At 44.8% G+C, this 24,634-nt stretch overlaps 1 protein-coding gene across 2 annotated transcripts in view; it reads right to left on the reverse strand.

Annotated features, from left to right (window-relative positions):
* LOC126531779 (uncharacterized) overlaps positions 1–24,220 on the reverse strand; it is a 62,263-nt gene extending 38,043 nt beyond the window's left edge. The window contains exon 1 of one of the 2 annotated variants that reach the window (XM_055071478.2): positions 23,760–24,220. In XM_055071478.2, the coding sequence (XP_054927453.1) occupies positions 23,760–23,761 (2 nt within the window). In that variant the 5' untranslated portion in view covers positions 23,762–24,220. The remainder of the gene's footprint in view (positions 1–23,759) is intronic. The other variant, XM_050179499.3, reaches the window with a different exon arrangement.
* Positions 24,221–24,634: the final 414 nt, after the last annotated feature.

Consider the following 24,634-nt stretch of genomic DNA (forward strand, 5'->3'; position numbering starts at 1 on the left):
GGAAAAGTGGCAAATAAAAATACATGCATTACAAGGCTACTGCATTTCAGTAACGTTTCAAAATACAGTGAGCTTGAAAACAAGATTACGTTCACGTCATGCGCGCTAGATAGGCTGCATCACTATCATTTGGTCCTCTTCATAGTGCTAGAAGCAGTTCAGTTCTGTAATAGGTCAAACACACCGCAACTGCATCTATACCGCCTTGTCGCTTCTATGGAAAATGATGTCACCTTATTAAAGCTAGAGATCCAAAATACTCAACATCGATTATTGGAACCAAGTTTGATGATATCTTGACGAAATTATTGTTATGAGTGTTTCAGAAGACTAAAGGAATCGTAAAGGATGAATCGGCTATACTGGAGAGCGATAGCCCCATTTTCCTTCCTGTAAACATAATGCGCCTCACAAAAATGGTTATTCTTTTCGGTGTAACATTCATGCTGGTCCACGCAGATGTCCTAGCTTATTATCTACAAAAAATAATTCCGGTACTTTTATTTCATGTCTTCAATAATAATACAAAAAAGAGTGTTTGCTTCTCCTTACCTTATGCTCCAGCCTCCTCTGAAACCATGAAATGTTTGGTAAGCTTGTGTCAGCGCTTCGTTGGTGTTCTCTTTCTAAGTGAAACAATGCAAAATTACGAATGGAGCCCTCCTGTCACAGTCTTGGTATTTACCATGCCTATACGATCAAACGCGAGTGCCCAGGACTCCAAGAAAAATGACCATGTATCCATGAATAAAACTCTACAGAAAGCTACCGCTGCGTTACTGGAACGCCTACCAACGTTCCGCTTGTTTACGCGAGGAAGACTCAAAAAGTCATTCGTACAAATCTCAAATCTCGCTGGCACATCATGAGGTTAAGACGCCGTGTCCACTCTACAGAGTATGTCGGGAAGAGATAAAAGGAATTCTTTGGGCAAGATAATGCGTCTGTGACGACATACAATCGACATCAGGCTTAACCCTAGTAATCAAGAAACATACCGAGCAGTTTACTTCTAAGAAGCGCAAGCTGTAAGGGCCGAAAATTGAATGCCTTGGAAAGAAGACGCATTGCTGGCAGTTTCAAGGCGCCCCAACCAGAAATATCAAGCGCGGGATGAACGAGAAGGCGCTTAGTGGCCTGTTTAGTGAAGTATCACGGTGGCTGTCCATATAATGCTTTGTAAAAGTAATAGTAGAACTGCTGTGCAGCCCACAGTCAATTTTAATATCTCGGCATGGAGCTGTGAGTACCGTTTGCTGCAGAGCAAGCGAGCGAATGAGTAGAACCGGGTTCGAAGTTTGCATGGAGAGGGAGTTGTCCATACGCGCAGAGCATGAGATACAGCAAAGTACCCATTAGAATATTTTGGAGCCACTGAAGTGGCCAAATATTTTAATCTACTCATGATATTTCAACATAAAGAATTTCTCTGCTATAGGCGCTCATTCCCATGATGCGCAGAAATAAGCTGCGTTCACATACTTAAGCGCAATCATTGTAGTTGTTATATTTGAACTGATTAGCTAGTTTCGTGCGCGTAATAATGTTGTTGGAGTTTTAACATTTAACCGCTGTGGCTGAGCATACAGCTCATATGCTTGCATACCGTACTTAAAACTCAGAAAAATATGAATATATGCCTGGGAAGATGACCGTCTTCCTCGACATTATGTAAATCACTCCTTTTATTAATTCGTTAAGATGTGCGTACCTATATTTCCAAGAAAAGATTTGTTTTCGCTTACTCGTTTCTCTAGGAATGTCCCGTAAACTGCCTCCATTTAGCAACAACATTCAGAAGCAGCGAAACAAAGAACCGAGTAACACGAGCCGGAATTTCTACATCAATGACAAACTGTTGTCTGCAAATCTCTGTGCCGTTATATGAAGAAAAATTGAACTTTATTCTGAGCACAGCCCTCCAAGTGAGGGTGCCACCTGGGCACTTAGTACGGTCATTAATGTAATAGCGAGCGTGTCCATTTGGCGGAAGAAATTCCTGAGCGTGACCACCTACGGACGGCGCGGATTAAGCTTCAGGATTCGTATGTAATGCTTCCTGTTTCTGGAGGAACAAGAATTGTTACCCCCGACAAGAAAAAGCGTGCTTTTGTAACTGCTACGCAAATTCCGGTAAAGTGAACGAGTGCTCTCTTGTGCTAAGAGCAATTCGCAGTGTTTTCAGGACTTGTTTCTCATTTTATTAAACACTGATTGCACAGGGAGACTAGCAAGTCGAGCTGGTATTAAGAATGAGAAAAAGAAACTACACTGACGTAATTATCCGTTTGCGTGTTCGTTGCTAATAGCATGATATCCTAGGATTGACCTTTGCTTGCGTATTTAAGTAAATATACCGTAGTTTAGTATAGCTCATTCAGTCTATTCAAAATAAAATAAGATAAAGTGCACATGCAAGTTAAAACAAAAACAGAACTGTTAGTTTGACTGGCCCTCAAAGCGAAAACAAACCGTAGTTTTTTTAAAGAAGAAAGAAGAAATAGAAAACTCTCCCTTTCCCGCCAAAACAAGTGAAGCCTCGCATTTCGTGAGATTAAAAAGGTGAAAAATAGCGAAAACAGGCGAATATTTTTTGCCTAACTTTACACACCCTTACACAGTGAGACTAAGCTAGAGTCATCCTCATACCCCTTCACCTTCGTTAAATGTATAAATGCACATAAAGAGCTGAATTGCCGACTCATTCAGCCGGCAGTGTGTGACATTAGTCAGGATTGCATAGTCACGGTACCGGCAGCCTGTCTCCTTATGCACGACACGATGCGATGCCGCTGAGCCACGTCACACTCTGCGTGCGGAGTGAGTGGGATATTCAGTGCACCATGCGAATACAGCTGAACTGATAAATATGGACAGCTGGGCTAGTTGGTTATGATTGGCATTAGGAAACATCGTTCCAGCGCACAATTGAACACGGACGAGAAGGACATAATGAACTGACAAAATTTGTTTAAATAATATTATCATTCTTCCATTTAAATTTGCATTGATGAGCCTTGTTTCTGACAAACCTTCGGGCACATCCATTTCTTGCTTCGCAATTTGTCGACCGTTATGGGTAGATAAACCAACAGTTGATCCCTACAAAATGTTTTCGCGGTTGGATTCCAGTGAAATTCAACATGGAGCATGTTTTCAGCCACATGGACGTGCCCCAGCGTAAAGGCAGCCCCGCAGATACCCACAACCGAGCAGTGGGAGGCCGTGCTGACCAGCTCGGACCCTCTTGTTTTCAATAAATGTTCTTCCTCCTCTTCAGCCATATGGATATAGTATTCTGCGCGGTAGAGCTAAAATGTTGGTTCGTTTATGCTGTAGAGTCACTGTGCACATGTTAACCCAATTAAATAAGTTCATTATAAAATTACTTCTTGTCAGCTTTAATGAGTTTTGAAATACGCGCTTCCCCAAAAGTGAGGATTACTTAAAAAACTACTAATCGCATTCAAGATTTGGGTGGCATCATTGCTGCCTGATAATCGCTGTAGACGAATTAGTCTTCTTCTGAAATCTTTAGGCAGGAATAATAAGTACCCCAACGTGAGCCAGAAATGGCAGCTTTCTATCGTATACTGTGTTACGAGTATATGATTTCAGGTGCAACTTCGAGAACAGGTAGTTTAATGCCGCTTAGGAAGTCATTAATGCTGTAGTAGTGGCAGCAGGACGTATATTATTCACTAGCTATTCAACAACTCTTTATGATGTCCAAGTTAAATGCAAGTCCAATTTTCTTCTAAAAGAATTTTGCTGCAGACATTGTGTGAGTGCTTAAGTATGGCCACTGCATCTATTTAGGCAGCAGGCCGAGGTATACGCGTATATTCTGGGAGAATGACAGGACTACGCGACACAGAACGTTGAAGCGTTTCATGTTTGGTGAAGGATGGAACGAGAGGGGATGCTCACGTGGACATTTCCCAACAAATGGAGACGCAGCGAAGTGAATCATGGGTCTTCTAAAACACGCAAGCCTCATTAGAGTGCGTACTTTTCACGTGTTAAAACCTCTGTGTCGGGAACCACGGTTTCATCCACAGGATTTCGGGACATGTACCCGTCGCGCCATCTTTTGGCGGCGACCGCGCGCCCTGCCGTAACTGAATAGGGAAAAGACTGAAAACTCATACCTCACGAACAAAATTAGTTATCGAAGACGACTCGCGGTTATTCATATTAGAGGCCCACGGGGACATTGAAGTGAAATTCCAGTAGCATGCCACAAAGTACGTAGGTTCTCAGCAAATTTGAATATTTTACAATAGAGCCTGTGGGGCTCTCTTGTAGACTCTATAGTAAAATTTCCAGGTGCCTTGGTAACCTACGAGCTTTGCGGCACGCTACTGGAATTTCACCACAATGTCCCAGTGGGCCTTTAGTATGAATAACAGCAAGTCGTTTTCGATAACCAATTTGGGCTCCTGAGATTATTTTTTTTTTTTTGTCTTTTCCCCTACAGTTACGGTGGGGCGCGTGGTCGCCGCCGATAGATGGCTCCACGTGTACATGATCCGTAATCCTGGACACGGTTTTTCTTTTTTTTTAATGCGAAATACGATGGCCATTTGACGTGAGAGATGTTTCATGGCACATTTAAATTAGCAATGCCACAAAACTTCAGAGTCGAACTTTTTCTTAAATGACGTACGTCTCTGGATTTCCTCCTCATTTTCAATAGCTTGCTTTTGTTAGAGGGAACGTCCACGTTCCATATTTTTCCACCAAAGGGCACATGGGAAAGCGTTCTTCGGAAGAAAAAAAATCGGGATAAAAAGCAGTTGAATGGTAACCTTTATTAAACGTCACTGAAAAAACCATACGTCGAAACTGAGCTCGAAATACAAGGTTACAATAGTTAATCTGATAAACTGAGAAAATTTCGACCTGATCATTCTCTGCCATTTCGTCAAAAGCGAGTCGGGTGACTCAGCTAACTCAGCATGCGTTTTGCTGAACTGTGCTATGTATTTACCAACTAAGATTCTGGAACTCTCAAGTGCACTCTCGGCTGTATAACTACACTGTAACACATATATCAATGTTGATATTTTGAGGGTCAGAAAGGAAGGAGAAAAGGCAGGAATGTGAACGAGAAAAAGTCTGGTTCGCTTCACTATGCTATGGATATGAGCAGGATAATAGAAAACTTGGCAGAGACAGGAAGGACGATGGCGGTGAACGCATGTAACAGTGCCACACAATAATAGAAGTCCGCAAAGGCCAATCGATTTCAAGAAGCACACAAGTCCTTTCATTGAGTTGCGTGCCGACGAGGTCTGAGGTCGATGTTCAAGTAGCATCTGAATGGAGAGCGATCCATCAAACAGATTGCCTCTCAGTCAAGTTGAGGTCACAATATCTGGTGAGTGCCCCAGACTGAGATGCTTCATTAAAGCATATGCAACATTCACAAGAGTGGTTGTCAGTGTTTCATGCGACGTCTGCGTCTACGAGAGAATGTTGAACGTTTCAGAGGACTCTACAGAAGCAACGCGGGAGGGCAGAATGGTACAACCATACGTCTATAGGGAGGATCGCGGCTAGATACGTTGGGGAGCTCGTGGGTTAGGGAGCCATTGGAGGCGCCGGTACGATACACTTGGAAGATATAAAGCGAGATATAAGAAGGAAGAAACATGTGCTTGCTGCGGTAAACCTAGGGAAACAATGGAGCATGTTTTGTTAGAATATGAAGATATCTGCCCAGTGGTCGATTTAGGAATCACTGCCTCCTTGAAGCCCTTGGGTTCAGCGAATGCAAGGGGAAAGTTAAACATGCCCGCTATAGAGATTAGTAAAAGGCAATTGGAAGATTGGTGAAAGAAAAGTAGGGAAACGACAAACAACGGAGGCGTACAACAAGAAAGTTCACAATAGAGATTCAGAAACTTTGATTATGGAAATTCATAGTGCTTTTTCTTCCTTTTCTTTTTTTCTTCTTTAACATAGGTAGGACATTAAGCAATAAAATAACAAGAGCTTGGTGGCGCAACCCACCACTACGTTCCAAAGGGGACGCTCATAACATCCATGCATTCATCCATCCATCCATCCATCCATCCATCCATCCATCCGGGGAGCCACTGGCTAGTTATTGTGCATTCCGATTTGCTTGAGCATTTTTTTTTTCTGTATCTGCAGGTGACAAAGACAGTGAAATTTCTATTCTTCTGACGAATATACACAGGTCAATTTTTATTCGTCTTTCATGGCTTAATTGGTTCTTGCATGTCGATAAAGAGTGAGCGACACTGCATGAATTTAATGGCAATGCGATCGCACACATTCATCAAAATATGCGCTTGCTTTCGAGTATAGTGAAGAAAGGGCCACAATGGACGAAGAGACATCCGGACATGAGCAGCGTAACTTTACTTTATGTATGTGGGCGCACAGAGGTTTCACCAGTATGGAATGTTTTCTTTGTCCTTTGTACCACGCATAATGTACCGTATTCAAGATTTGATACAACAAATACAGGGCTCTTTCGTAAATTTTTTTTATCTCGCGCCTAAATGACTGCGTTTCTATGTGCATATTGCTACTTCGCGGAAAAAAATGACGGTCCCTAAGACATAGATGATTCGTAAGGCAATCGCACTTGGTTTCAGCAAAATTTCAATTTGTGTGCCTCTTTTCAGCTACCCATCGCGAATGTCTGAAATGGTAGTTGCTGCGTGTTGCCCGATGCTGGGCTCTGGCACATCGTCCGCGGTCGCCATGGAGAGAAGAAGCCATTTAGAATGACGACGACTCATCAGTCCTCGCTCGCGTCTGGCTTTGCTAGCCTAGATTTGTTGATACCGTTACATTCCTTTTCTATATTTCAAAAGTACCCCATAGGGTGCCGCAGTCTTTGATCTCGTTCCGATTACCCCCCCCCCCTCTTTCTATCACGTGGTTCGGTGCTAAGATCCATAGAAATTGAATTTTCACTGGCGATTTGAGCAACGACGAATCCGAATAGTGCATATGCGTGGCTCCTTATCACCGGAAAAACGAAATGGCCTTTACAAGTAAAGAGCTGCGTCGTATCTGCGACAGAGTAAGTCACTGTTTTCCGACACAAAGGTTTAGGCGCGATATAATTTCTGGTAGCATTGTGAAAGGTTTTAAATTTGCAACCTGTAATGATTTACAAGGTAACATATTCAAATCAAAGAATCTATCATTCCGTTAAGACTAGTAGAATGCGCTCGAATCCACAACACCATGGAAAAAATATTCAGCAGAGACACTTAACACTGCTTACGTGTGGGAATGCGAAAGCATTATACCGTTTGTAGACCTCGGAACGTCACAAGCGCGCTCATTTTACACACCCATGACGTGGCGCCACCTCCTCCAAATTGGCTGCGCCGTCACGTGCCCAATGAGGCACGCACTAGGCCCCACCTTTAGTCAGCCAGATGGCGCAGACGTGACGTCCGCAATGACGCACGCGCTATGCACACCTTTAGTCAGCCAGACCCATGGCGCCATCGTGGCGTCAGGGTAGCGTGCATGTCTCGCATCCCGGAGACTCGGGCCCGATTCCTCCCTTCTCCCCCCCCCCCCCAGACCAAAATGTACAAACTTTTATTGTCACACTAATGAATTTACGTTGTTTACTGGAATCTCCCTGAGAAGCTTGACATCAATCAGAGCATCTTTATGTGTATTTACTCTTTGGGCCGTTGGCCATTCTTGGTACCATCGCTCGGTCACACCACAGACGATGAAGCCGGATTTTCGCGTAATGGGGCATATAATGCTTTCGGTATAAAACCATTTTGAATTGATGTACTATGCCCTGTGTCCATTAATTCGCCGTGTTCTTTCGACACAATTGCGCGGCCTCTCTGGTGTCTTCGTTTATAACCAGGAGTTTCCTCAGAACGCGAAGCGTCTCGCGCGACGTGATAAAGACCGGCGTAAGCCCTGCAGTGCTGTGCTTTTCATCCTGTCATCATGTCACAGCCGTTCATTCTGGATAAGGCGAGCAGCCCCTGCAAACGCATACGTGCGCGACAGGGGAATCACTTACACGGATTTAATATTAACAAACAATCCTAATTGTAATAACCTGCATGGCAGATTTCAAATTTGGGAAAGGGTTGGTCTGTAACAGGCGCAGAGCTTCCTCTCACGAGATGCATGGCGGTGGCGCGGTGTGAATGCGACGGCCGCGTGTGTGGTAACCGAGGATGTCTCTGTACACGTGAGCAGGCAATCCTCCCGCCCTGTGGACGGTCCCCTCCCGGCGCTGGGCCGCCCGGAGGGAAATTTTGTGGGCGACCGCGTGTGCATGCTCATTACCCGGCAGTTATCGGGATTTATTTTCTTTACAGGAACATCTCTGAAAAAAATTTGTCGTCAATCCGAGCGCTTTTTAAGTGTTCTTACTCTTTGCGTCGCTTCCCATTTTTGGCACCAACTTTTCGGTCACGCCGACTAAGACGGATTTTCGCGTAATGGGGCGCATAAGACTTTCGCATTAATTACATTTACACAACCATTCAGATACAAAAGTACAAGTATAATTGAAGCCTCACTTTCCTCCACTCCTTCCCATCTTCCGTTTCCCTATTTCTGTCACCTCCCTTCTGAAGAGTAGGCAAGTGTTGTGCCCCTTTCGGTGGCAGTAGCCAGCCTGCTCCTCGCTTTCCCTTTCCTGTTTAGTGTATGTATGTTTTCGAAACAAATAATAATAATAATAACTCACAGTAATGTGGTAGACGCCACACAGTCAAAAAACTCGATCGCTCAAACAGACATGTTCTTACGTGTCCTCAGCGTGTGCGTGTGCGTGTGTGTGTGTGTGTGTGTGTGTGTGTGTGCGTGCGTGCGTGCGTGCGTGCGCGCGTGCGCGTGTGTGTGTGTGTGTGTGCGTGTGCGTGTGTGCGTGTGTGCGTGTGTGCGTGTGTGCGCGCACGCGCGTGCGTGCGCGTGTGTGTGTGAAAACGTTTATTGAAGTTAGGTCTGGCGGCTCGACTTTTTAATCCAAGGCTCCCATGTTGGCACTGTCAGGCCAAGCCCTTCAGCGACATCATGGGCTCTCTGGGCGGCCCTTAGTTGGTCTTGAAACAATGGGCTTTGAATCCTTTTTTCCCACTGTGTCCATTCTTCAACGAAGTCGTGGAGAGTCGCGGGACACCCCGCCAGCATATGTCTGATTCCACATGATGTCGTTACAATTGTTGCAGTCCATATTAATCTCTCTCTCTGGATACATTTTATTAATGTGGTACGGTGTGGGTCATGTACCTGCTTGCAATAAGCGCAGTGAAATTGCCTGAGCCCTGTTCAGTTTTGAATGTGGCAATGGGAATTGCCTGCGTACCACTTTTGTTATGTTATCACAGAATCTCAAAATTCAATATTCATGATGATGCAATCTTCGTTTTCAAATATCTAAAATGTTGCTATATATAACATAATATACATTATATAATATAATATAATATAATATAATATAATATAATATAATATAATATAATATAATATAACATAATACACATTACAACACACATTATAAGCAAGTGGCATTCACAAATCTCTAACATTTTTAGCACGAAACACAAAAACACGATATAGAAAAATACCATTCCACCACAACGATCAATATCGCCCTATAAATAACTACAACTACCATCATATAATAACATACGTCTTGAAAGAAACAAGAGGGGCCTTATGCATAACATTTTAGATAAGTGAAAACGAAAATTGTAACGTCACGAATATGTAATTTTGAGATTATGTGCTAACAGAATAAACGTGGTACATAGAATACAATTTAATTAACTGCCATTATGAAAAAAGTACTTGCGTAGGTTCATTTTATTTAGCCCAACTGCGTGTTTATATTTAAGTACTGTTGATACATTATGTGCTAAGGACTGCAGCTTGTAGTTGCTTCGAAACCACCGTAATTTCCATACCTCAATATTTCGAAAACATATTGTATTAAAGGGGGCCTCTAAGGTAGTAAGTGACGCAAGAAAATTGAAGTTATTCGGACGAAATGTAAGTTGTTTCTAATAGATTATGCTCATATAACTGGTGTAGGCGATTTAAGATGTACATAAATATATTTGTTGATGAATGTCGCTCACCATTCTGTATATATCGGAGGAGTTTTTTTTTTTTTCTCAGTATAACGAGCCAATGCATATTAGACTTGAATGTCGCCCATACAGGGCTACAGCTAGTAGCTCATATGTGACAGGAATGGGCCATAATGTATTTGAAGATGTGCTTCCGGAGGAAGAACTGGGCGGCAGCGTGCCGCAGCTTCAGTGAGGGCGCAAAGTTTACCGCACAGGTGCTTCGCGTGAGCGTCACAGCGCAACTTAGAGGAAAAATACACTCTAAGAATTTTGTGCTCCTCAACTAACTCGATGCGTTGAATCTGAAATTAAATAGCGTGACGAATATTAAAAGGTTTATTTTCAGCACGAAATATGACAACTTTTGTTTTCGTGGAAATCACTCAAAGCATGTTTGCCCCTGCGACCAAACTGAGAAGTTTACCATAGCTGCATTACATTTTCGCGCAAGCCTGCTTTCATCAGAACCTGAAACACACAATGTTCAATCAGCCGGGTACATAGTAAATTGAACGTACCCCACTGTCTATGTTTACGATGTTATTTGCGAATACGTGAAATAAGTGTGGCCCAATAACGCATCCTTCAAGTGTACCACAGTTAGTGTGTAAAAGGGAAAAATAATGGTTGTTATTAGACACGTCATCGTCATCATCACTCATTTCTATGTCTACTGCAGCACGAAGGCCTCTCCCAGCAGTCTCCAATTATCCCTGTCTTGCGCTGGCTGATTCCAAGATGCGCCTGCAAATTTCCTAATTTCATCGGCCCACCTAATTTTCTGCCGTCCTTGACTGCGCTTCCCTTCTCTCGGCTCCCATTGCGCAATTATAATTCTCCACGGCTCATTTGCCATACGCATTACGGGGCTTGCTCAGCTCCATTCCTTTCTCTTAATTTCGACTACAATATTGGCTACCCCCGTTTATATAATATCTGCTCACAGACACTTCTAAAGCAAACGAACCTTTTAAGAGGAAGGTTTAGCTCGGCGGCTACTGTCTAAATACGTGGGAACGGGGAAATCGGTTTTATCGGCAACCACTGCGCCAAATTTGGCGAAGTTTCTTACAGTTAAAAGAAAAAGTTAAAATCTAGTGAACCTAAGAAGCTGTTTATTTTTTATTCAGTTAAGCCATCTACATTTTCATAAAATCTGTTGAACATTGAAAAATTTCAAAAAACAAAGCTATCAGGTTTACAACTCTGTAACTGAGCAATAAAAGCGATACCACAACTATGTAAACTATTCTTAACAGAAAGTCTAAAGCGGACAACATTGATGTATTATACACCTCTGTGAAATATACCCCTAATTTTGAAATCCAAGAACGCCCGAGTACCGTGCATTGGGTGCACGTTAAAAAAGCTCAGGCGGTCTAAATTATCCGGTGTTCCCCACTGCAGCGTGGATCACATCTTGGTTTTGGCACGCACAGTTCCAGAATTTATTAATAATTAATTAATCACTCAAGCGTAGCTCGATATAAATTCCAGCACGTGCGTTGGATTTGCATAATTTTGCATAATTAACCTAACTATTCACGAGTACACTGGTGCACCACGGTTGCGACATGGTCTGAAAAAAAGAAGGAATGAATCGTTAGAGAACTTCAGTGTTTGCAACCCCGATATAATTCGAAGCCGCTACTGCCGAGGTCTTTCCACCATTCATCCATAAGTAGGGATAATAAAGTTCACTGGAGGGAAGCGAAGGAAATTAGGAGGAAATAACGCAAGGGCCACGGTTGTACGCGAGTAACAAATATATATTTCACGACTCAGTGGAGGTAAGAACAGTTATAAAAAGGAAAGTTTTGCGGGGAAAGAATACAAAAAACTAATTACGCGCTACTGCTTTGAAGAGGAAACCGTTCACGAATTTTTCGGAGGACCAGCGATCAAGATGAGAATTATTATTTCGCTGTTCCTTTCTTTTTTCGAACAGTCTCAATATTCGTGCCAGTTCCTGATTCCCTCGTGACCGAGAAATAGAAGAAGGAAATCAATTTGCGACGGTATTTATGCTCAGTGTCCCATCAAAACAAGCTTCGCTTCGTCAGTGAGACAAATTTCAGCGTTGAACAATTTGAAACGAAACACAGCGCAAAAGAGAAGGGTTCGGCGGAAATGTGCCATCCCGCACGGAAAAAGTACATGTGTCTTCTTCCGTGCAACACATCTACCGCGCGTAAAATATGAACCGTGATTTAGGTGCCCGAGGTCACGTCGCCCCCTCTCCCAATATGCACCGGCCCCGGTCATCAGAATGTTTGTGTTTATTTGCGAAGTTCGTTTCGAGTGGCAAGTGGCCACCGTCTCATCACCGCCCGCTTCTCCAACGCTGCTACCGTCTGCTCCTCTGCGCAGCGTAGCTTTATCGCAGCGTTCGTCGCAATGACGCTGTTTTCGATCTTCGCGCCAAGAAAATGTGACTGCACTCTGTCAAGAAGCGTGAAAAAGAAAACCATAACCACCGACCCCGAGGTGCGAGGTACGTGTTGTTTTTCTTCCTCTCGGTCTTCTTTTCTTTTTCTTCTTTTTTTTCTTCTTTTCTTTTCCTTTTTTTTTTCTTTTTTTTTTTTACAGCGCAACGCGACAAGGTTCAGCAGTATGCGAGCGTATACGTCTCGGGCAGGCGTCTAGACAAGAGAGCAGCGCCAGGATATCAGCCCGCCCGTTCCCTTTCCGTAAAAGATATGCGTCCCTACAACGGACCGTTATCTTCTTCATACGCCTCACCTTTTAACACTTCGGGCACTGTTTACAAGGAAGTTCCCGATTTCTGATTGTTAGGCGGGCCAACACGGAAACACGAAAAGCGGGAACACACGGTTCATCTGTCCCTGCAGAGCGCGTCCAATGGATCGAGCATCGACTGGTCACAATCTCCGACTGGCACAGGAACAAAACCTCGCAGTATCTGTTCCCATATTCTACTCTAGCAGGGCCAAGAAGCGATGAGTACATGTACACAGCTTCGTTACTGCAAACTCTCTCGCTCTTTCTTTATTGTCTTGGGTCACGCTGGCGATGACCTTCGCCTGCGTGTCGCCATCAGCGTTTCTTCTTCCAGTCGATAATATAATTAAGTTCAGTGTGGTTTTCGTACGCCAGAAGAGTTTGAGTTGTAGGCGAGTGTAAATACTGTGTTGAAGTATTCCCGTTGTCTGTCAAAAGACAGTAAACACAAGTTGCTCCAATTCACACAATTTTGGCGTTGCGCTGCTAAGCCCGAGCGCGCGAGACCAAATCCCGGCCGCGGCGGCAGCCGTGTTTCGATGGAGGCGAAATGTATAGATGTCCGCGTACCATGCATAGGGGGCGCTCTAAGCAACGGTCAAAATTAATCCGGAGTCCCCCTCTATGGCGTTCCTCATGATCATATCGTGGTTATGGCACGGAAAACCGCAAAATCTAATTTTAATTTTTAAATCCATAGAAATAGGGAAGACGTGGTCTCAACACGTTGCTGCATTTATGAACAGGGAGTGCGCGACTAATCATTGGTAATAATTACCCAGTAATTAATCTGCATATGCAAAGGGTAAGATCACGCACGAGATGGAAGTACACCCAAGTTTTCTTCCTTCTCTTTTATCAAGTACTATGCGGCACTGTTCATTAGCTTTAAGTGGTAGACAGACAGACAGAGAACTTTATTTAGGCCCTGAGGTATGCTACTGCCAAAGCTTCCCGTCTTAGAGGACGCTACAATGAACTAATGATATTCAAGAACATTTTCGGAAAGCACATCGCTTGCAGAAACACTGCGTCCAGTTAAAGTAGAGTAAGCGAGTGCACTAACCTAAAGTGAATGATGATTCTGACTGGATTTCGAAATGCTCACAATCCTCACTCGCTTACCTTCAACAACGCCTTCGTACAGACAGTTATTAAATGGTACAAAAAATTTAAGCGGGACGTTTAATTGAAAGAACACTCACAAAAGTAAGCATGGGGAAATGGCGAGAGAAACAACAAAGATGAGAATCAAACAAATAGAAGCATGAAAAAAAAAGAAAGAAGCTTTTTCATCTTTCTAACAATTCGAAGTGAAATTTTTTCTAATGCATTCTAAAAGGTAATATTGACATATTTGGTGTAAATAACACAATTACAAAGGTAATTAATCAGTTACCAAATAATTAACCTATGGCAGAACAATATATGTTGGAGGATTCTTCAGGTGGCTGATAATTTTTGTTCGCATAGAGCATGTTGTCGTCGTCGTTGCTGTGTTTGTTCTTCAACAGCGACTCCCTGTTATGCGCAAACAAGCAAAATAAAGACAAAAATAAATTGGATAATTATGCACGACTTCATAGTATTCAAACACGATATTACTATTCTTCAGAAACATGGTAATGGCCGTGGCGTCGACGCACTAACACACGGCCTACAACACATATTCGCCGCCTGTCAAATCAACCGCTGTGACATTGCATCAGTTACTCTGCACACCAACCTTGGAATTCGCAGTGCAAACGGAACGAAGTTGTGCGTAAAGAGTAAAGCGCTTCTGCTGGTTGGTTATCAGAGCGGGATGCAGGTTAGAAACAGACGCCCTCTGACAATTTTTACGTACAGCCGATCCCGCGCTCTCGAGCAAGCCCTCTTTAATAGCAAGCTTACCTTTGAAGCTAGGCCAGAGAATCCAGCCGCCGCAGTTACTTTGTTCGTTGATTTATTTCACCAAGTCAGTAAGGTTCATACGTTGGCTTTTCTTGCAGTCAAAGCTGTGCGATGAGTAACAAGCTTTCCTACGTTTGTTTGTCCTGCACAACACATCTGTCCTTCTCCTTCGCCGAAGATGAACAACAGCGTTATGGGTGAAAGAGAGAAGTACTGAGGCCATTACCCCTCCTTGGTGCCTCCTAACAGGAAATTAAAGAAAAAAGATTATACGCAACACTTTAACAGACTTCTCGAAAACGCGTCCCCTATCTCGTCTCTCCTTGATTACGGAGCTGACTGATGTGCTTCACTCTAAAAACAGCTGCGCCCTTTGGGGTGTTATTTGTCACAGAACAATAATCGTCTTCTGTCTTGCCCGCATTTCCTCTATTTATCGCTGCGAACCCGGTACTTCCAAGCCACGAACGGCATGCACGTTATCAGCATGACAGAGCATTCTCGACATGAAAGTTGCAGGCGCGGCGTTTTCAAGAAAGGAAACGCAAGCAAGGCAGATGACGATTGCTGTTGGGTGGCAGATATACACCCCAAAGGGTGTAAACTTAGAGTGTTTGGTATACGGTGGGCTGTTTAATTTAAAGTTAGGTCAGTTTAGCAGGTTTTAAGCTATACGTAGCCCCTTTTGAGTGCGCGATCTTTTTTGCGAACGATAGCTGTCATGAGGCGCGTTCAGTCGAAGACATTCTGCGATGCCAATGAAAAGACGGTCGCTCGTTGTTCAGCAATGCTACGCACTAACGTAGATTGAATTCATTTCTGAGGTTTTAGGTGCCAAAACCACGACTTGATTATGAGACACGTCGTAGTTGGGGACACCGGATGAATGTTGACCACCATGGAATCTTTTACCGTGATCCCAATGCACGGCACACTGGCGTTAATCTAGCATTTCGCTCCGATCGAAATGCGGCCGCCATGGCCGGGATTTGATCCCGCGACCTCGTGCTTGGCAACTCAACACCAGAGCCGCTAAGCCACCGCGGCGGGCACATTAACGTAGATTCACGATGTATGTGATCTGTATTTTTGTTCTTTTCTTCTTTTTCATCGTTGTTTTTGTGATATGAAATACAGGGTGTAATCGTTATTTCAAACAAACAATAAAAGCCGTCTGCGGGCCACACCATAGTCTCATTAACGTGGACCCCTTCTTGCTTTCTGAACACGACCATCCATAACAAGCAATGTTGACGCTTGCTTAATTGCAAAACAAGTCCATTCGACAAATAAAATATGTTTCTGTGGGTTGCGTTGTGTACACTCTAAAACAAAATTACGCCCTTTGGGTCGTATCTTGCCACAGAACAACAATCGTCATCTGTCTTGTCCGCATTTCCTTTCTTTAACGCTGCGAGCCTGGTACTTCCCAGTAACGAACGGCATGCGCGTTATCAGCATGACACAGCATTCCCAAAAGGAAAGTAGCATGCGCGGCGTTTTCAAGAAAGGAAACGCAAGCAAGGCAGATGACGATTATCGTTGCGTGGCAGGTATACACCCCCAGGGGTGTACGTTTGTCTAAGAGTGTAGGGTATTTTAGATATGACAAAATACAATGACTAACTTTTCCCCTACCGGGAAATTGGGGTAAGCGAAGCTTGTTCTGCGTGCACCTGACCTTCGTCACAGTTAAGTAACCTACAGGTAAGGGTGCCGGATTGCTTCGGCCTCCCGCTCCCTCAGCTCGGGATCTTCTGTTCGTTGCTGTTGAATGGTCTGCGCTCGGGCGGTTCTAACGGCTAGATCGGCGCGCCGACAGCGAGCCGTTTCACTGGCGAGTTCTCGCCCCTGCTCGTCGAAGGCTGCCCGATCCACGGGGGAACGCACAACGCGTGGCCGTCCGAACCGTTTTGTGAGACTGAACTGAACGGAAACGAAGCCAGCGCAGCACGCGATACAATTTGAAACTGCACTGAGGACCTCGTGGGCCAACACTGCTTGTCAATCTTTCACAAGAAGTGCGGCCAAGACTATAGCACGTGCAAAGTGTATTGTGCTGCAAAAGCGGCGTTTCGGTAACGGAACCTCGTCGGTCCAGACGATATAGCCAGCTGTATGGCAGTAAACCAACCCAAGCGCCAGAACATGGCGAAAAATGCGGATTTGACGCAGTGCCAATATACTCAGCTAGACACATCTTTTTTTTTTTAATTCGTGAGCATTAGGAGTTTCGAACAGAAACGAAAGCATGTGTGTGAAGTGTGTGGGAAGCCGGTCACGTGGTAAAGGTATACAGAAGGGATGGGTGAGCTCAGAGAAGCGTGTGTATGTGTATATGTAAATGATGCATCTTCAGTCTTCGAAGGCACAGGGCGCCTGACGGATGAGCTACTGAACAAGACTTTGCAATGTGGTGAACGCAGTTTAAATCATGCACCCGTGTGCTCAAAGAAGAGTGACGTCATGCTAACGCGTTTTTTTTTTTCACATATACCGGTTAATCGTTATTGATCTTTTTTGTTTCTTTCTTTTTTGTCGCAGTGAAGATTTCAACTCGAATTGCGAGCTCACGTGTACAGTACTTTGTCTGAGGGCTCTTGCGACTCTCCAATCCCAGCTACCTAGAGCACAGCGCGTTCTGAGCGCTCGTCCAGGAGTGCGCATACAAGTGTGTAGTATCTATAGAGGCCACTGTTATCTGTTCCAATCCCGTATACATCCTTCTACCTGTTACATTGCTCGCAGTTTCTTCATCTCTGCCGCTGATGCGCATAACGGGGTGTAAGGCTCTCGAGTGTGAGGAGCTTATCGGAAGTAGTAGATAGTGCCACGATCAAACAAAAACACTTAACGGCAAGGCGGCTCTGGGCATCTCACCTCGCAAGTACCTCGCTGCCTAATGGGTGTACAATAGACATATATGAAAGTTATATAGTACCACTTACGAGTAGGCCCATTATTGCTCGACCTGCACAATTCATATGGCCAAATGCATTCACAGCACGACGTATGTTCGGAAGGCTACCGATTAACATGCAGTTGGCATAAATTAATTCTTCTGAAAATGCAGGAGAAAATAGCAAGCGTTTCACGGTATCTGCGGTCAGAGCCCCCGCACTTGGCCCTTATTACGTCGCTCTCTAACAATTAAAAAGAAAAAAAGAGAAGTAATAAAGAGTGGCTTCTTATAGCAGTGGCTTTCAGACTCGTGATTTCGGACTAACGACACGTCAGGGCGTTGTTCGGCTGGTACCGGTCAGTCGACAATGCTGTGTGCGGGAATCTTGTTCTGCAACAATTTGCGTCGCTGTCGCTCTCTCCCCCTCCTTCCCCCACACACTCGCACCGGCACGCACGCACACTGAAAATATCGCAGGCATATTGAACCTCGAGCTCGTAGTTCCAAACTACGCGGTGCAGCAGATAGATGTGCCTTGAGTTTATATATGCCTGTGAGTGCAAGGGTGGTCGTATTGCCTGCAGAACGTCCACGCCTGTCACGAAGCGTCATGAAAAAAATAGAGAAAAGGCAGTTTCGCCCGAAAGGCGAAGCACGTACTGACTGCGATAGAAAGGTTTAGCGCTGCCTTGAACTTCCCGGACGTTGTTCTAATTATGTATACGCGGGTCCGACGAACGCGGACGGGATATACGCGGGTGCGTCAAAGTTTCTGGCACCTTTAAATCTTTACCACGCCGTTAGTGCCTGCAATGACATCGCACAGGCTACACTACGCTGCCAGTAAGGAGCCGCGTCAGTAAAATTACATCACTTTCAAGTTTGAGCACTGGCATTGTTTTGCGCTTTTAATATTTCTCATTCTGAGAAGGTTTAAAATGACAGGCATGCGCTGTGGTGTTATGTTTCACGACATTTGTTTGTGGGCTGCCATTCTCAAAATTCTAAGGTATAACTTAGTCAGAAATGTAAGGCCTGGTATGAACAACCTTAGTGATATAATAGTGTAGTAATGTAACCCACATATACAGCTTGGCATATAGCATGGTATCATGGCATGTACCATACATATACCTAAGTATATGCAGAGCGTCACTGAAAGGGCGACGACGGCGACGAAAATTCGCTTGGCGTGTGCGTGTAATTGCTATCGCAGTAAATGCCAGCATCTCACCAGGAGTGTGGGTGGCACGGGCCACTCGATTTTATTGAGCGGCCCTTGCCAAGTTGTGTTTCGTTTTTATCGTACTATCTCCGCTTTGGTGAGAAACAAATTTCTCCGCAATTGCATTACCTTTGCATATTTTTTATAACAGTCACGTCAACAGCAGCATGCAGTTGTATGTCTATTAGTGTCATTTTCATGCTACCGTTCCTAGACTCTGGAGTCCGAAGGTTGCAGGCTAATACTGAAATGATGATGATGATGTAATCGATTTGTTATCATTGAGTCGAGTGCTACAGCTCTGCCGAACTCTATAGCATTTCTCGTTCCGTCACCTTCTTACGACTCTCCTCATCTATAAACAAAAAAAAATTGCCAGGCTTAGCTTGGTTAAGCCAAGAATGCGTTGCATATTGCGCGCGAGTTGGGGCCCAGCTTTTCCTCCGGCTGTCGTGACGTCACGTCACGTGGTTGCGCTAAAGGTCAATGGTGGCTGCCCGGCCGCGCCCAAGGGCTGAACTGAATGATTGCAATATGCAACGCATAAAACTCTAGTGTAGGGGTATGAGCCACTATGATGGCTCATACCCCTACACGCCTACACCCCTACACCCTACACGCCCTATGAGCCACTATGATGGCTCATACCCCTAAATTCCCTCCACGTGACCTAAAGCTGCCGAAGTCGAGTGGTTTTATCTCAAATGGCAGAGTGGCGCATGAGTGGCGACGGTGTAACCGCGTTAGCGTGTCGCTCGCACGCGCCAGTGACAAGTGATCACAAAGGCACGAATCAGCCACGGCAAAGGGCGAGATGAATCCTCTTCTTTTATGCTTGCGGACCTGCTTTTTTTTTCACTGTAAGAATGCATTTCCTCGATAGAGCCAATTCCTGCGGTCGGTTGGTTGGTTTGCGATTAATCTCACTTAACGCGCTATCAACGTGCAATGGCCTCTATCAACGTGCAAGCAGCATGAATGAAGTTCGCCGCTAGGTTCTTGTAAAATAAGCAATAGCGGCTGTTATATACGCCCTACTACAGCAGATTGTGTGTGTCAAGCACGTTTGTTATGTGTATAGGTATGTAGCTATGTCTATGGCTATAGGCTATATGTATATGCGTCGTGGTGTTGGTCCCCTCGTCGGCAAAACCATGCATACCTGTGCATATTTCTCGGGTTCTGCCCAGCATTCACTTCGCTTGTGTAATCGTGCATTTATCTGCGTGTCTTTGTTCTTGCGCCTTCCTTTCTTTCATGTGCAGAACTTTACATGTGTCTTCGTGACCTTATACTGTCGTCCATTATTGATTTTTTTCTTCTTTTTTGTCGCTCTGTGATGAAGAGCAGCCGACGCCACCTAAAGGCACTAACCGCTCCTTAAATTAAGCAAATGAACTTAAATGATGGGGTCTTAACTGCCAAAACCGCGATCTGATTATGAGGCACGCTGTAGTGGGGTTACTCCGGATTAATTTCTACCACCCGGGGTACCTTGAGGTGCACCCAATACGCGGCCGTTGCTGCACATCGCCCCCGTCGAAATGAGGCTGCCGCCACGGCCGGGATTTGATCCAACGCCCTCGGGTTTGGCAGCGCAGCGCAAGAGGCACTGCGCCACCACGGTAGGTAAAGGTAAGAAACTAATCGACGATATAGAAGCAGCACAACATCAGGAAAACACGTAGAAGTGACCCACCATTGTTGCTTAGTGGCTTTGGCGTTGCGCTGCTAAGCACGCGGTCGCGGGATCAAATCCCAACCGCGACAGCCTCATTTCGATGGGACCGAAATGCAAAAACGCCCGTGCACCTTTCATTGAGTGCCCGTTAAAGAATCCCAGGTGGCTTCAATCCCTGTGGTTTAAAATAATCCGGAGTGCCCCACCACAACATGCCTTCTACTCAGATCGTGGCTTTCGCACGTAAAACCGTAAAATTTCATTTTTAGGAAGGAAGTGCGGTTCGTTCACAACGATCTATACTTGCACATACTGGAGGTTAGAGCCTATCAGTAAAGATATCGTTACAAGAATAGGCACCGATTGTTTGTGATGGCGATCATATTCTGACCAAAGTGGCCGTCCAATAAAACGAATCTCTGGAGCGAAAAGCTTTTAGTAGTTGACAGTTGAAACCACGTCTGCGTGAAGGCAAGAAGAGCGCAGCGCTCTCACAGACGCTTCACGCGAAACCAATGTTCCACCATGCGCGCGTGAGGCATCGAGTGTTTGCGTGCCGCTGGTTGCGCACGGGGGCGACACGTCCGACGCTCAAGTTCCCGCTGCCCGTTTCCAGGCAGCACACGCGCACGGAGAGCAGCGCTGAGCCAGCGATTCAACGCCGGGTGTTGAATAACACTGAATGAACAAAAGAAAGTGCAAACGACTTTTCTCACAGGAAAGTAATATTACGCATGACCCAGTGGCCTATACGGATTACTCCTATAAGATTACTCCTTATGAAAAATAAGAGGCGCGAGTTAGGAGTGCCAACTATTCAACACGCTCAAGGTTCTCGGCGTCATTAATACGCCGAAAGGTTCAGCAGAAAAAAATAGTTTTAGCAAGCCCGGTTAGCAACAAAGCAAACAACGCACATCATCACGAGAATAGCACAAAAGTCAGGGAGAGTACTCACAAAATTCAACTTTGTGCCCCTTTGAGGAGATGCGCAAGCCGCTTAACAGGAAGTTTTCTCCTCGTACACATCAATAAGATTATTCTCCTCTATGCATCGCCCTATCGACACGAATGCGATACACAACTCGCACATTTGTGCTCCCACTTCAGACATTACCAAAATGTGCATGCCTGAACGGAACGCATGGCGGCATAAAGGAGAAGCGGAGCGCCTATAATGGACTGATTAACAAAGAGGTTTTGGGAGCAAGGGGGTAAGCAAATGCTAGCAATTCAACCTCATATGCCGCGGTACTGCTCTCCGAAATTTCAAAGTTGCAGGAACGTTTCGTCTTAGCGGAAACCGGAATATCCGAGGCTCGTGGCAGCTTTGGCCTCCGGGCTTGGGCACAGCGGCGCGAGGCGGTAATAATTGACGACTGAAAAGATGGGACGCGCCGTAATCGAGTTATTCTGCCGGAGATGGTTAACCCTGGCGAAACCCTTCCTAAATAATCGATTGCTATTCTCCTAGCCTCTCGTGCTACCGGATAATCCTTCCTCGCCGAAGGGACGGCTAACCTCATGGTTTGCTGGAATTGGTCGCTATTATCTGACAGACAACGCAAGTTTGTAGAACAGTGATTAAGACAAGCTCGCGGCGTAGGATTAAATAAATGTCCTGCATCATGGAATCTAGATTCGCGAAACTTTTTGTTTCTGATTTTCGCAGAGCAGAAACATTGTTCCGAAGAGAAATATTCTTGAATACTCAACCGCCACGGTCTAGTTTAATGCTTGTTCTTTAGTTAGCATTTCCAAACTTCACTAGTTTCTTAAGTGTGGTAGATAAACGTGATACGAGGAAGAAGTTCTGTTCACGTCTTCGCACACAATATATTTTCCTAAAATAAAACACGTAGCTTTCAAAAGAAAATTATTTCTGGTTTTGTTAGCTTTTGTCGCTTAATGAATATATAGACACTCTTTTTTTTAAACTTTTCTTTCGAGTGGAGAGGAATACCACGGCTGCCCAAACGTAAGCTGAACAACGTCCCGTAATTTAACTTCTGCAGCGCTTTAAAAAAGCATTTATCTAAGGTTACAGTGCTATCTAAAAAAGTATCTAACAGCATATTATTTCTTCTTCGTCTCTTTTCTTAAACAAAAAAGAACTGTGTCCTATAGAAGCTTTAAATTCAGGGTGCAAAAAAAAATAGTTTTCTTGCTTCTCTCTCTTTTGATATTTTTTTTTTTTTTGAGTGTGATGTTCCGCTTACTTGAGTGGTCGTTCGCCCTTATGTTTGTTCATACGCTCAAATGCTGGCGAGAGCATAGCAGTAGTCACAATCCCCACTGCCTATCTGAGCGCTGAACATAAACGTAACCGTTGAGTAACGGCATGTTTTTGAACATTTCGCGGCGGACGGCTGCTGCCTGTGTCGTCAATACTTGAGAACACAAATTCCATTTCTCAATGATGGTCTATTTCTATCTCTCAACTTTATGCAAAGTTTTCTTCCTTTCTTTCTTTCTTTTGTTTTTTGACATATCATTCACCAACTTCTTAGGCCGGTTATATGTCCCAAAATTTTCTCGCTTCGTTTTAGCTTAATTTTATCAGCATCTCAAACTTAAAATTGAGCAGGATACACAAGAAGAACTGATTAAGAGTGCTATTGCTTCAGTGGAACGCCCAACTGCTGCAATCCTTAAACTAGACATCTCAATTTGCTTTAGTTCTGGCTCCTCCTTATACCTGACATCACATTTGTTGAACTTTGTTGAAGTTATGCTTCCTCTTATATTCCTGCGTCATACTTTTTTTCCAGGGCAACAAAGTACAGGAATTTTTTTTTTTAATCTCTGGCTTGTAAAGCTAGCTGGCATGCTAGACATTTTGCCTAGCAAATGGCAACGTTGTCATTTTTTGCGATCACGGCGTACGGGCGCAGTTAATGTAGGCATATTGGTCGTGATCAAATCATACGCAAAATACAAGTTCCAACGTGTGCAGCTAGCACCTCGTCTACTTTTGAAGAATAACCAACGCTGTCATTGTTTCAACAAATCTGTACTGAAGAGAGGCGCTCCTTCAAGTGCGCTATACGAGAACAATAATCACTGCATGGTTCCTTACATATCAAGTATATTTCCTTGTGCTTTTTGTAATCTAATGCGCCATCAAGCAACACCAGGGCACAACGTAACACCAGAGAGGTCGCTTAGCGTATACGCTAAAAGATGAAAGTGTGGCTGACTTACATGACCGAAAATCCGTGCAGAGAAGCCAAAGAGGTTTCTCTTGACGAGGGAGGGTTATAAGGCGTCCGACTTCGCACACGTAGGAGAGTAGATCAATCTTTAGAAATGTCCACGCACGATGCTCTCGCAGAACACACAGTGCTAGTCACGGGACAGACGACGCACTTCAAAGAGAGTTCTTGCGGGTCCACGCCGCCGCAGACAAACAGTGTCGCGACGTTCACGTCGGGAGAGGAAAGCTTCTTCGCGCGTATAGCTAGAGAACGAGTAAACAGCGTTAACACTGCGGGCGTTGGCTAAGGTCCAAAGAGTAGAGACGTAGAAATAGAGAGAGAGGCGGAAGCACAGGTGACTACTAAGCAGGCAGTGCCACTCGCGCTGCGCGCACGAGGCTGAAGGCGCGTCGTCTGCTCGTTGCGCGAGCTCACGCCAAGTGAACCCACGACGATGGAGGGGGGCGCTCGTTGTGCGGCGTTCGTCGTTTGCCGGCGCTGCAGCCGCCAAAACGAATGATCGGCGCAGGTTGGGCGGGGCGGTGCCGGGTGGGTGCCGTGCGCTGGCTCAGCGGCGTGCGGTAGGGGGCGAGTGCGTTGGGGCTCCGATTCTGCTTGGCCGAGCTGAATCGGGTGTCTTGGCCAACTGTCACAAGACCTCTGCGCGCGGCTGTAAGCCCTCTTTATGACAGCAGAAATTCGTAAATAATGATGTTATTGCGTTATAGAATTAGTTGAATTTCTCAGCAGCTAAACGCACAGCTTGGATTTCACAACTCTCGCTTTACCTTGATCCACTTGGTGGAAATTTATTATCTGCAGTACGACATCCAAGCCACTACACGCATGGGTAATTGAGGTCCCGAAATGTAGACGAAGAGA

Source organism: Dermacentor andersoni, chromosome 5 (genome assembly GCF_023375885.2).
Source record: "Dermacentor andersoni chromosome 5, qqDerAnde1_hic_scaffold, whole genome shotgun sequence".
Lineage (NCBI taxonomy): Eukaryota > Metazoa > Arthropoda > Arachnida > Ixodida > Ixodidae > Dermacentor > Dermacentor andersoni.